The sequence below is a fragment of the Drosophila takahashii genome, chromosome 3L, assembly GCF_030179915.1.
Source record: "Drosophila takahashii strain IR98-3 E-12201 chromosome 3L, DtakHiC1v2, whole genome shotgun sequence".
Taxonomy (NCBI): Eukaryota; Metazoa; Arthropoda; class Insecta; order Diptera; family Drosophilidae; genus Drosophila; species Drosophila takahashii.
In genome coordinates, this window is record NC_091680.1 from 30,052,074 (window position 1) to 30,066,597 (window position 14,524).

A 14,524-nucleotide genomic window follows, 5' to 3' on the forward strand; every position below is an offset into this window, starting at 1 on the left:
TTTTATCTACAAGGGTATATAAGCTTCGGCTGGCCGAAGGTAGCTTCCTTTCTTGTTTTATATGTATTCGGCTAACCGCAACCATGACAAGACACCCTATGTTCGGTAGTACAATCCTGGTATCTATTACCATTCTCTCGGCAGTTCCAGCAAACCAAATTGAGTGCTGCTACCTCCATACTCACGTCATCCTCACTAAAACCTTCTTCGCAACTGGCTGGTCGTTCGACGGCATTGACTACGCGTCGCACCGGAACTTGCGTCCTCTGAAATAATGGTTTATTCTTTGCCACGCCCTGTATAAATACCTCACGTTTTCTTACTAGGTGGCGTAGGTGTGCGGGGCTACTTATTATTTCATATAAAAGTTCGTGTTGTATTTGCGGCTGCAAGTTAGCTCGCAAAATTTCTAGCAACGCCAGCTCGGACAAAGGCACTGACAGTTTGTCGGCTAATATTACGAATGACTCGTAAAACTCATCATAGGATTCGTTTTCTTTTTGCTTGCGTCGATCTATAGCTGAAAGGATATTCACGTCGGTGAGCTCATCTTTAAATTGAGTTCGCATCGCGGCACGCAAATCGGTCCATCTCAGTGATGCTGAGCTTTGACCTGTTTGAACGCTTTTGTGATAGCGCCAAAACCAGTCATTGGCGCTTCCCTCTAATAAATTGCTTATATGGCGTGATAACAAATCAAAATTACCATTAAGTGTTTGGAATGTAAGGGCTTCCACCCGATAGATAAAGTCGTCGATCGACATATCACTATGGACGGCAGTCCATGTAGTGACGAAGCGCACCAGGAGAGTGTGCGAAGGCGACTACTATATATACACGAAGAAATGAAAATCTACTGTGATGGTCCGATCATAATGAATGATACACCTATCGAAAGGTATTACGAAAACTAACAGGATTGCATACCAAGACTCTAAGAAAATCAATTGGCTTGGGAGAGAGAGCGGTGAAAGTGAAAATTTCGAAATTTGGAGCTGTTGAGGCCGGTGGGGATAAATGCCCCCTCGCAATGCTTTAGTTGTATTCCTTTTGAAAATACCCGTCGAATGAGGGGTCATTTGTCAAAATCCGTTCAAAAGTTATAGCCAAAATAAGATTTTCTTCGTCTTCCAAAAATGAAAATTTAATTCTGTTTGTCAGTTTGTCAGTTTGTCAGTTTGTCCAAAACTTGTTTTTTAAGTTTTGAAAATTTGATATGACGTTCATCACATCGATATAAAAAACTTTTCTTCTAACACTTTTGGAAAAACTCGCTAGTTTAGCGGGAAAACAGCTATAAATAGCTAAAATTCGGAAAGCCGTAACTTCTATAATACTAAAGCTACAGACTTGTGCTGCATCTCGTTTGAAATGTATTTTTAAATGCTATAAACGCCTTCTATATGCAATTTGTGTAAATGTAATAGTTAAAAAGATATGAACAAAAGAAAATTTGTTTAAACTTTTTTTTTAGCTTTTTTTTAATTTTTTCAAAAACGGCTCTGACGATTTTCTTTAAAACCTTAAATTGTATAGCCCTTGAGATTCCTTAAATTTTGGTATATAAAACATTACTGTAAAAAGTCACGTTTAAAAGTTATTTTTATGAATTTTACACTCTAAATTAAATTAAATTAAATCTAAAATTATTACACTCGTCATTAAATAGACTTTCTAATATTTTCTCATTCGGCCCGCCCTAGCAAACTATTCCAGTCTTTTTCCCTTCACAGGCATTTTCTATTGCAGCGTGAAAGTAGAAAGTCTATTTAATGACGAGTGTAATAATTTTTCGTCACTAATGTTGATATCAGAACTTTTGTATGTTGAAGGTGCGATCGTCACTAGTTTTTTACCTCGTTAAGAGGTGTTTTTATTTGATATCAGAAGTTTTTGTTTGTTTACATTTGCTCTCATAGGAGCTAATATATACATACATTTAAATTTAAATTGGTCAATCATAATTTATAAGCCATTGTATTTAAACAAATTAAGTTAAAAAGGCGTTTAAGTATTTCAAAATACATTTTAAACGATGTATAGCACATGTCGGTACCTTTAGTAGTGTAGAACTTACAAACTAACGAAATTGAGCTATTTTTAGCTTTTTCCCGCTAAAGTAGCGGCTTTTTCCAAAAGTCGTAGAACAAAAGATTCCTATATGGAACTCTTAAGTGCAAATTTACTGATTCCATGACCCAAAAATACAGTTCGGATACCCTCCCACAAAATTCAATACTCAGGGAGCGTTAATTGTTCGAGCTGGCAAAAGTGGCCATTTTCGAATAAAAATAACTTTTAAACGTGACTTTTTACAGTAATGTGTTATATACCAAAATTTAAGGAATCTCAAGGGCTATACAGTTTAAGGTTTTAAAGAAAATCGTTAGAGCCGTTTTTGAGAACAATAAAAAAAAGCTAAAAAAAAAGTTTTAAAAAATTGTCTTTTGTTCATATTTTTTTAAGTATTACATTTACAAAAATTGCATATAGAAGGCGTTTATAGCATTTAAAAATACCTTTCAAACGAGATGCAGGACAAGCCTGTAGCTTTAGTAGTATAGAAGTTACGGCTTTCCGAATTTTAGCTATTTATAGCTGTTTTCCCGCTAAACTAGAGAGTTTTTCCAAAAGTGGTAGAACAAAAGTTTTTTATATCGATGTGATCAACGTCATATCAAATTTTCAAAACTTAAAAAACATGTTTTGGACAAACTGACAAACTGACAAACAGAATTAAATTTTCATTTTGGGAAGACGAAGAAAATCTTATTTTGGCTATAACTTTTGAACGGAGCGTCGGATTTTGACAAATGACCCCTCATTCGACGGGTATTTTCAAAAGGAATACAATTAAAAGGGGGGGGGGGGCACGCTGCAATAGAAAATGCCTGTGAAGGGAAAAAGGCTGGAATAGTTTGCTAGGGCGGGCCGAATGAGAAAATATTAGAAAGTCTATTTAATGACGAGTGTAATAATTTTTCGTCACAAATGTTGATATCAGAACTTTTGTATGTTGAAAGTGCGGTCGTCACTAGTTTTTTACCTCGTTAAGAGGTGTTTTTATTTGATTTCTTTTTATAGCAAAACCGGGAACTTTAAATTTCAAGTCCAAGAGAACCGTGGCCGACCGCGAAGTTCTTTTTGCACGTAAATTCATAAGAAATCGCGGTCCATCGGAGATAATTTTTTCGCGAATTTCGGGGGTGAGTCCGCTAATATATAGTATTACCGCGATTTTTTTTCTGAGTGTACGATCTGAAAGTCAATAACTATTTTACAGACGCTTTCACTGTGGACAAGATCCGTACCATTTTTATGGCCAGGGGGGAAATCCTCCCACTAAGCTACATCCCAAACGTGACAGCGAGCGATACTGTGTGCCCGATCTGTAATATGAGGGAGCAGGAAAACATCGTGCGGTTTATGCATTTTGCATTTTGGTATGGCTCAGCTGCAACCGCGTGCTGTATACGATTTGCTGAATGGGCAGTGCTGGTCAACTCTCTACAACTACATCAACCAGGCTCTGCAGTACCGTCATAATATTGTAATGGAAATCTTTTAAATACAAAATTTTATATTTCAAACACGAAACTTAGCTCTCCTAGGTGTCAAACTGATTGGTGGAACGATCTGATATCTGGGGAACCCCCGGAAAAAACACAGGGCGGCAACACAACTACTATTTTCACCGCCGCGTATGCTTTTATGTTTTTTGACTATGTTTTCTAGAATTTGTTTCACCCTTAAAAAAATCCTAAAATTATTCTAAGTATGGGATTTGAAAGATAAACCATGCATCCATTTGCCTTTGAGAGCTTCGCAAAGTTGGCCAATTTCAGCATTTTTCGAACTTTGAGGTTCTTTTGCTAAGAATCCTTGCGTCGGGGAACTTTTTGGAAAACGCAGTTTAACTTCGGAATTTGTAACGAATTCAAAAATATAGCATCCATCGAGGTAAATTTAAAAAACAGTAAAAATGCTGAACAGTGTTCTTAATATTAAAAAAAAACTAAAAACATTGGCTTTCTAATGTCACAGCTTATTTCGTGCAAAACTTTTAATTTATTATTACATGAAAATTATAGCTATACATTTTTTATTTCTACATTGCACACTGGGCCAGAAAGATAATTTTTAGGCCAAAAATCTGTAATTTCTTTCCAAGGACAGTTAGAAGGATGCAGTTTTTTGCGTTTTTTTCTTAAAAGATTGAACTTTCTAACGAACTAAAAGTAATATTTCTTGGAATTTTATAACTAAAACTAAACTAAAACTATAACTATAACTAAAACTATAACTACAAACTAAAAAAAATTAACATTACTAAAAAATAGAATGTCGTTTAAGATTTATGAACCGTTAAAAACTGAAACTTTCGGAGGCTCCCACATCAACGTTTATCAAACAATCGATTTAAAAAAATTTCTTTTTTATTTTCTTCTTTTCTCTTAAGATATTTATAATCAAATTATTAAAAAATATTTGTTTTAAAAATATGGTTTTTTAATTTAAGGTCATAACAAATGCATGCTACATTTATATTTGCATAGTCCAGATTAGTTATAATTTAGTTCTCATCTGAAAAAAGTAGAAAAAGTAGAAGTAGAAGAACGTACGAGAAATTCTGCATACCTTTGGGCATACTTAAGTCCTCCATTAAATCCCTTAAGCCCTTTACCGGGGGTTTCGCCTCTGCGCTGAATTTTTCCTGTTTAATAGTTTCCGGATCTTAACTATATAGTTTTTGAAAATACCATGATCGATTAGTGTACGTAAAAAGTAGATTTAAGATGTTAGTCACACTAAAATCAAATTTTGGCCCGCAAAATGTTCACTAAAACCTGACGAAAAAAAAATACGGCTTACTTTTGGACTCTCTTAGCAAAGCTCATCAAAATAGCTCGCATCGAGTCGGCGGGCTACGCTTTTAGTAAATTGATCAACGAATTTTTTTTTTAAGGAATGAACTAATTTGGGGATGGCACCCAAAGGCACTTGAAAAGCAACGCACTCATTTGGTAAAAAAAAGCCGTAAAAATCAACAAATACATTTCTTTTAGGAAACAAGTAAGACATAAGACCTATATTATATTTTTTATTTGTTGAAAGTAATTACATATACAATTTCTGTGAAGAGTCGAACAGCTACATCAGGGTCTTTGACTTCAAGATTTTTTTTAAATTCCATCAATATTTGATGAACTTCCCACTTTGAAATTACGGTAAAAAAAAACTACTTGCCTGAATTCTTTTAAACTTTGGCATAAATTAGTTTAATATATTATGAAAAGGAATTCAAACTTAATTAGGTAATTTTCTTTAAAAAAAAAAACGTATTTTTGTCCAAAAATTGGATCGGCTGGCCCAGCGTGCATTGTAGAGTCTTTTATTTAAAATTTTTTTGGAATTTTAATTATGTAAATAGGGGAGTGTAGGGTAAGGTGGCGAACGATTCGTTTTTTGAATGTAACTTTTATAAAAATCAATATTTTTTAAAAGTGTAAAAGCAGAAAGTTGCTTACATCTACTGAGCATACTTTTGTAAAATTGGGATTCGAAATTCCAACGGACCTGAATCCTACAGCATTTTGTGTGAACCATACTTTTTTAGCACTTTCAAAAGTTGTAGGGTAATGTGACGAACGATTTGTTTTTTAATGTAACTTTCCCAAAAAGCAATATTTTTTAAAAGTATAAAAGCAGAAAGTTGCTTACATCTACTGAGCATATTTCTGTAAAAGTACGATTTGAAATTCCATCGGAGTTAAATCCCACAGCTTTTGGCGTGAGACATCCTTTCCAACTAATGGCACAACTAAAAACAATACAAAACTACAACAAAACTGCAGCATTTAATGTTATCTGGTAATATTATAGTTTTCTACACAAAATCAACGATAACAATTAAAATTCTTAAATAAAAAAAAATTTGTCACCATACAATATAAAATGTTCGTCACAATGCACCACAAGGTACATTTGGAGCAAAAACGGTGTCACTCTCAAACGGCGCAAATTTAAAAAACTCCAAGTACCAAAACCTGTTGATAAAGATCTCATTTATACGTGTATGTATTTATTTGATTTTATTTTCAACACATCTTCACTCTGCACTATGGGGTATTTGACCTGTTTTTTTTTGGCATTAATTAATAAGTCCAAAACAAAGCAACTTTTTTGAGTTTGGTTTTTTTAAATATGTTTATAATAATTAAATACATCTTTTTGAACAAAAATTAAACACTATAATAAATTTATTCAAAAAAAAAAAAAATTTTTTTTCTTAAACCTACAAAAAAAAATTTTTTTTTTATGGTTTCTAATAATGAAGAAACATATTAAAACAAACAAAAAAACATTTTTTTGAAAACTTTCTTCTTTAAAGAGATATGGACTTTTTCCTGTAAAATCCGACATTTTTGTATGCCAAATACTGGATATGCCGTATAAAAAAATATTTTCCATGAAAATAAGACGCGGAATGTTTTTAAATCAAATGTAATGTTATGGCGAAGACTTTTGCATTAAATTTATTTAACATTTCATCTTACAAATCAAGAAGAAGACAAATAAAGTGTTAATTGGACCATTTTTGGCAGTGCCGTAAAAACTGAATTTCTCTTAAAGTCGCAAAAAGTGCACATTAAGACTGGATGTCCCGAATCGAGAATTGACCCCCTTTAAAATGATTCAACCCACAGGCTCAACAAATTTCAACATTTCTTCTAATCTCTATTCCAAGTTGAACTTTCTTTTTCCAAACCTTTAAGAGAGACTACTTGGTATATGAAGCCATTGCTACAAATACACTCACGAAATAAGCATCACAGTAGTATTTACAAGAAGTAAAGACAGTTTTAATGAATATCCATTTCAAGTTTTATGGTTCTACGTCTTGTCGTTAAAGAGATATTAATTTATATATGCACTGCAAAATCAAGCAAAGTATGAACACTTTGTGTTCGCTTGCTGCGCCTGACTTTAACAGCTCTTATTTTAACATTGGACTGTTAACTTTACATTTGCGGTATGTAACATTTCATTTTGATCTATTCTTAATACGTTTCCAATAATGTTTCAAAAATTTAAATACTTGTAAAAAACACATTTATGCCAAAAAAAACAGGTCGAATGCCCCATAGTGCTCTGGCACTGCTGAAACAAAAATAAATTGAAAAGGTTTGCTAATTTGCGGACCACCTTTTTAGAAAAAAAAAAACCTTACGAATAAATTACGGGACTTCTTATTCCTGTACATACATTGTCGACACGATAAGGGGAGGCGACTACATTTATTTGAAATTTTTGTCGTGACGTCATATGTGAGGTTTGACGAGTTCGTCACATTACCCTACACTCCCCTACACTTAAAAAAAAAGTTACATAAAGTTTGAAACCCATACTGTTAAATGTGCTTTACATTTTTGATAATTTTAATTATTTTCCGGTTCAGATACTATTGTACAGGATGCATTTTGGGCCTATTTGTACCACTTAATTCATTCGTAAGAAGCGTTTGATATTGGTAATTGAGAACTGGGTTCTTGCTAAATAAATTCTGCAAATTTGGGATACATTTTTCGATATTTTTAATACGAAAATATACATTTCATTGACAAGAAGAAGAAGAGTGAAACTGTGTGTCTCATATCAAGACACCCGCACCATTAAAAACACAAACTTACGGACAAACGACGACGCACGGCTCACTGACCTCAGAACCATGAATCCGTTTGCCTCTGAGACCTCCGGAAAGTTGGCTAATATCAGCATTTTTTGATATTTGAGGTCCTTGTGCTAAGAATCCTTGCGTCGGGGAACTTTTTGGAAAACGCAGTTTAACTCAGGAATTCATTACAAATTCAAAAATATAGCATCCATCGAGGTAAATTTTAGATGTTGCATAGTGTTATTATTGGTAGAAATCGGATAAAAAACGCATCTTCATATTTAAATAATAAAAATAAAATACATCAAAATGTTATATAATTTATCTTTTTAATTATTCTTTATAGAACCTGAAAAATCAAATAATGACTACAAATCTTTGGGTTGAGCAGGTAAGTAATGTATTGTTTTAAATGAAATTTTTGGTGTACAATTTAACTCGTTTTCGTAAGTCAAATTTGGTACTCTGATTTGAGCTTAAAATTTTTTATAGGTGCAAATAAAAAGAGTGTAATAAAGGGAACAAGAGAGAACGCTATAGTCAGGTGCCCCAACTATTAGATACCCGTCACTCTGCTTAAGGGAATACGAGAGAGATGGAGATATAAAACTTTGATCGCGCATAACTTTTTAACGAATGGTCCGATTTAAAAAATTTCGATAGGTATTGATAAACACAATAAAACTGCATTACTTTACTTTTCCGAAATCTTTAAAGGTGTGGGCGCTAGACGCCTTTTAAAATCGTTTTAGGGCGATCGTGGGCGTTAAAGGGGGCGTGGCGCTCGGCTAAAACAAACTTCCTACGCGCTGCGTATCGATGGTCTTGCAGCTCTAATATATAGGGTCCTTTAACTCTATGAGTAACGGGAATAAGAAATAGGGGAGAAGGGGGCACTAATAGGAGGAAAAGTTTGTTTAGACATAGCAGTTATAATTGAAGAGCCATTGGAATGCGACTGGTATTACCGGAAAGGCTGTTCTTTTGGCTATAACTTTTTCCTTTATTATTTTGAAGTCAATTGCAAAGCCTTCGAGGAGCGTTGCAAAATATCAATATACTTTTTAAACTGTTCTAGCCAGGGATTGCAAGTAAGAATTACTTTTTTAAAAAAATTGACAAATAAGTCTTATTTTTCAATTTTTATTATAAAAGTTGACAAATAACTCTTATGCTTCAATTTTTATTATAAAAATCAACAAATATTTGTCAACTTTTATAATAAAAATTGAATTGAAATAACTCTTGAACTGTCGGGTACATTGGTTTAAAATTTATATATGTATAATCTACGCTTTAATACCTTTCTGTTGATATGCCATATGTCCCCAAAATATTTTTGATGATGTAAAAAATATTATTATTATAAAAAATATGTTGGGGACATATGGCATATCAACAGAAAGGTATTAAAGCGTAGATTATACATATATAAAGGGCATAGGGGAACAAGCCTGGGAAAACTGCCCCAGGCGATATTGCAAAATTTTAGATGAGAATTGGTAGATAGGTACCTAATCGATAAGAATTCCAATTTTCAAATATTTTGATCCTCTGGTTTACGAGTAATCTGCCGCAACTAAAGAACATATCACTTGATGTATCTTCCCTTTGGTGGTTCTTGAGAAAACTTTTTTAATACCAATATTTTTTGTGTTAACCTTTAAGAATGTCAGCCAATCTTTGGATTTTTACCATTCTTATAAGCTACCAAAAATCGCGATTCAAATTTAAAAAAAAATGGTTCAAGACTTTCCAAGTCTGACAACACCACCAGTTTTTTACAGTTTGTGTGTCCTATAACCATCTACTTCATATAAAATATTCATAATTTTTAGAGTGGTGCAACAGTGTTAAACAAACAAAAAACTGAAGAATTTATTTCTGGAAGGGTAGGAATAGAGTCAATAAAATATATTTGGCTTGTAAATAGTTATTTCTAAGACAAGAATTATTATCAAAGAGTAAAGTTTTTAATATTATGGTTGAAAAGTGGTCCGAATTATAAAATGCTTGGCATGTATTTGCTTGTAATTGATTTAATAGGAACCCAGTCCTAGTCTAGTCCCCACAGCTTCGAATTTCATATCCTCCCTGGACAGAGATTTCATAAGAAATCCTTTGAGCACGGATGACCAACAAATACTTTATTTATGTGATTCTAAAGAAATCGCGGTCCAAAGAGGATTATTTAATATGCGAGATTTCGGCACCGTTGTTATTGCGCGAATTTGGTAACAATTTGTTATCGTGCTCCGCATATTAAAGCTTTCAAATTACTATCTTGTTTTTTAGAATAACGATGGTACCGAAAGAATCGCAAATTAAATAATCCTCTTTGGACCGCGATTTCTTTAGAATCACATAAATAAAGTATTTGTTGGTCATCCGTGCTCAAAGGATTTCTTATGAAATCTCTGTCCAGGGAGGATATGAAATTCGAAGCTGTGGGGACTAGACTAGGACTGGGTTCCTATTAAATCAATTACAAGCAAATACATGCCAAGCATTTTATAATTCGGACCACTTTTCAACCATAATATTAAAAACTTTACTCTTTGATAATAATTCTTGTCTTAGAAATAACTATTTACAAGCCAAATATATTTTATTGACTCTATTCCTACCCTTCCAGAAATAAATTCTTCAGTTTTTTGTTTGTTTAACACTGTTGCACCACTCTAAAAATTATGAATATTTTATATGAAGTAGATGGTTATAGGACACACAAACTGTAAAAAACTGGTGGTGTTGTCAGACTTGGAAAGTCTTGAACCAATTTTTTGAAAATTTGAATCGCGATTTTTGGTAGCTTATAAGTATGGTAAAAATCCAAAGATTGGCTAACATTCTTAAAGGCTAACACAAAAATTATTGGCATCAAAAAAGTTTTCTCAAGAACCACCAAAGGGAAGATACATCAAGTGATATGTTCTTTAGTTGCGGCAGATTACTCGTAAACCAGCGGATCAAAATATTTGAAAATTGGAATTCTTATCGATTAGGTACCTATCTACCAATTCTCATCTAAAATTTTGCAATATCGCCTGGGGCAGTTTTCCCAGGCTTGTTCCCCTATGCCCTTTTAAACCAATGTACCCCACAGTTCAAGAGTTATTTCAATTCAATCTTTATTTTATTTTAAAAGTTGACAAATAACTCTTATGCTTCAATTTTTATTATAAAAATCAACAAAATTGAAGCATAAGAGTTATTTGTCAACTTTTATAATAAAAATTGAAAAATAAGACTTATTTGTCAATTTTTTTAAAAAAGTAATTCTTACGTGCGATTCCTGGTTTTAGCCCCAATACTGGGATAATAACAGTACGAAACTTACTTTCGCTGTTAACGGTATAGGGTAAAATAAATCATTTTCATAAAATTTTATTTGACTCTTTAGACACTAATCCTTTGATCTACAATGGAGTACATTTGTTGTGTTTTCTTTTGTAACCTCTCTTTTACTATTAAAAATGCTGCTTAGCTCTTTGACGCGGAGGTCCATATTTTTGTAAATTTTTTTATTTTTCTTCCTTGATTTCTAGAATTTCATTATTGCTTAAAAAAAATCGCGTTGTCAAGGTTTTGTTTTGCCGCCCCTTACCGCTACTTAGGTCATTTTGCTCAGTTTGACTGCAATCTAGCTCATCAAACTCTCGCCTACAAATTCGACCATAGGAGCAACCAATACTGCGACTATGACCAATAGTTCTACCCACCTCCAGAAGTCATAAAAAATAAAATAAATACCATGTGTTATCATATAGAACCATCTACTTTTTCCACCCCAAAAGGAATGTTTGAAGTTTTGCTAAATACCACGAATATTGAAGACCAACACAATATTTAGTAAGAGAAACGCGTTGGGCATAAAAATTGACCTTCAGAAAATATTTTTTTCAAAAAATCTCTCGAGCGACCATTGCCTAATAAAGTATCCTGAACAGAATAAGACGATTTTTAGGAATTTGACATTGACGGAAATTGGTTCGTAATTTCTTTAATTGATGGCGCTTTAAGCTCATATTTTTAATGCAGTCCCCTTATGTTCTAAGGAACCTTCAGTTAACACGGCGCGCAATTTAAACGAGCCGTTTGGCCGCTAGGGCCACATATTATTGTTGCCCTTGTACTATTTGAGCCCCCTTCTCCCCTAGTACGCTATGAAAAAAATGTTTAAAAACCAACTGTCCACAAGATCGTCGACGTTTTCTTTGACACCCCTGCAACAGATATGGCATATGAACACAAAATCGGGCTTTAATCAATTGGCTAAAAAAATCAAATTTAAATATATAAATTAATATAAATAATTGCATTTTAAAAATTAGAAATTCATATCGATGACCTGACTCATTTCTTTGACGTTCGTATAAAAAGTAATTTTTTAAATATTCGCAAGATATGTTGATAAAATTGTGTGGTATCCCCGCCTAACCGAAGCAACAATAACTGGCATGTAACAACTGCTATTTAACACCACAGTAACTCATTTTACTATGCGCTCTTAGCCCAACCTATTACCTTCCAACCCTATTACTTTTCTTGCATTTTCTTTAACGTTATTTCTATCTTACCGTTAACTCACTTTAATTCCACATTAATCCCTTTTTTACAGGGATCGCAAATAAGGGTTACCTTTTTAAAAAATTGACAAATAAGTCTTATTTTTCAATTTTTTTTTTTGTACAGATTATTTAGAACACAAAAAAATTTTTCTCAAATCCAGAAAATACAAAAATATATTTTCGGGCTTCGGAATTATGCCGGTTGTTTCTGTGACGCCACGGCCCTTGTGTTGTTGTTTTTTCCTTCTTGTTTGTCATCTTATTTGAATTTCCTTTAATAGAGCACATGGGTAGGTGATGTATATATTAATGTACATGCACTTGTAGTTTCAAATTGGAACTGTAATAATAGCTGAAATGAGTTTACAAATTACAAATTATAAATATAGAAACCCAATATCTTACTATTTTGAGAATAACATCTTGGTCGCGGGAATTGAACGGTTAACCGCTCGCTCACAGTTTGCAGTCAAGCACTCTACTAGCTGCGCCACGTAAGCATCACGTGAGGCGCTGTACAAAGTCTATTCACATTTTGTTCTCCTATTGTTAGTCAAATTGATAATTGTTTATCTTCGTACATTTTTTGTGTTTTTAGAAAAACAATATTTCTATTATGTATAAATATTTATAATTTTAATGGCATTTTTTTTTTATTTTTAGAAAAGTTCAGTCTTTTTTTCTAAAATCAATGGCAATTTTAACCCCCAAATAAAGAAAGGAAGATAAAAAAAAAACCTTGAGAAACCTTTGAGAACAAAATTTTTTTAAAAAAACTCGTTCAATAGAGAATTTTTCTAAAGATTAGAAAATTTTTTCTATTTATAGAATATTTTTTCTAAAGCACAGAACCATTTTTTTTTATATTTAAGAAAAATTATTTTTTGAGTGTAGAATCGCGGAGTTATAAGATGGCTTGATAACTGATTTATTGTGAAGTTGGTACAAGTTAACTCCCAGGATATTAAAAACCAAAATTTAAGTTTCACGTTGTATTTTATTTGATGTTCAAATCGGGACTGATTCTACTTTACTTAAACATACCCTGATCTAAGCTGTGGGTTGGGGTGTTGAAATCGGCAGCGGCGTTGATGTCGGCAGAGCCGAATTGCGGTGGCGCAGAATTTTGGCCGAGCTGCAGAAACTGCAAGATCGGCAGAATTGGTATTTATGGATTTGCGTTGTGGCAACTTTTATTCTTAGATATAGAAAACAATTTTTTTGTGTGTTTTTGGTTTGTGTTTTCTGGCGCCGGCGAACACATTTGTGACAAGCATGTGTAAGCTTGCGAATCATGTTGCGTGCGCCAACTATCCAATATTGTTGGCGAACCTGGATGAAGATGTATCCCGTGCTCGTGCTCCAAAATAAGCAGAGAAATGCGATGATGTTTCGGCAGAATAATTGGATTCTTGACTTCCTACGGTAGTAGCGAGTTTGAGAGGCGCCAACCTACACGAAGCTGGCCGTTCTTGCAAACCATGGGTGAAAGTGTTCGAAGTGTTGACGAATTTGCAACAGCTTTTCCCCTTTGCAACAGGTGTAGATCGGATGAGAAGCCTTCTTGCGAGCCTCGCTGATTTCCTCAAACGTGAGTGTGAGGCTTGACGGAATCCGCTTTTTCATTCTGCTTCGATTTATAAAGCGTAGAGCATAAGCAGTGCAGAAAATCAGCTTGGTCCAGGAAGAAACTCGAAGCGATAGACACTCAATCGGGGACGCTTCAGGTTTAGATTCAATACGGCTGCAAAGTAAAGAGGTTATTAGCCCATCCATTATGGGCGTGTCCAAAATTGTGTTGGGATTGTTGCCACTACGCAGCTTTAAAGCAAGCAGATCGTTAAGGTGTAGCCAATGTGGACCCTTCCACCACAGCTCATTGCTCATGAGATTGGCTGCTACCATTCCCCTCGATGCGCAGTCGGCAGGGTTATCCCTTCAGCCAACGTGATGCCATGCGCTGCGTGGTCTGACATCCAGGATCTCCAAAGCGATAAAAGTTTTCAGCTTTGATGGGGTGTGCGACAGCCACGAAAGGACAATCGTGGAATCGCACCAAGCGTGCACAATTATGTCCTTGTGATGTAAGCCCTCCTTAACAGCTCGGAGAAGGCGAGTGAGCAATACAGAGTTCCAGCCGAGGAAGACTTTGTTGCTTTGGCGCAACGCGTGTTTTGACTGCCATACGTGACACCAAGCAGGTGCCGTCTGCGTTACTTACACGTCTGTATACGACAGCGGCATATGCCTTTATAGACGCGTCTGAAAATCCATGTAA

General features: G+C 34.2%; 1 protein-coding gene across 3 annotated transcripts in view; it reads left to right on the forward strand.

Annotated features, from left to right (window-relative positions):
- nAChRalpha4 (nicotinic acetylcholine receptor alpha4) overlaps positions 1 to 14,524 on the forward strand; it is a 510,593-nt gene that overhangs the window by 206,124 nt on the left and 289,945 nt on the right. For all 3 annotated transcript variants that reach the window (XM_070215893.1, XM_070215894.1, XM_070215892.1), the window contains exon 3: positions 8,022 to 8,066. In XM_070215893.1, coding sequence (XP_070071994.1) covers positions 8,022 to 8,066 — 45 coding nt within the window. The remainder of the gene's footprint in view (positions 1 to 8,021; positions 8,067 to 14,524) is intronic.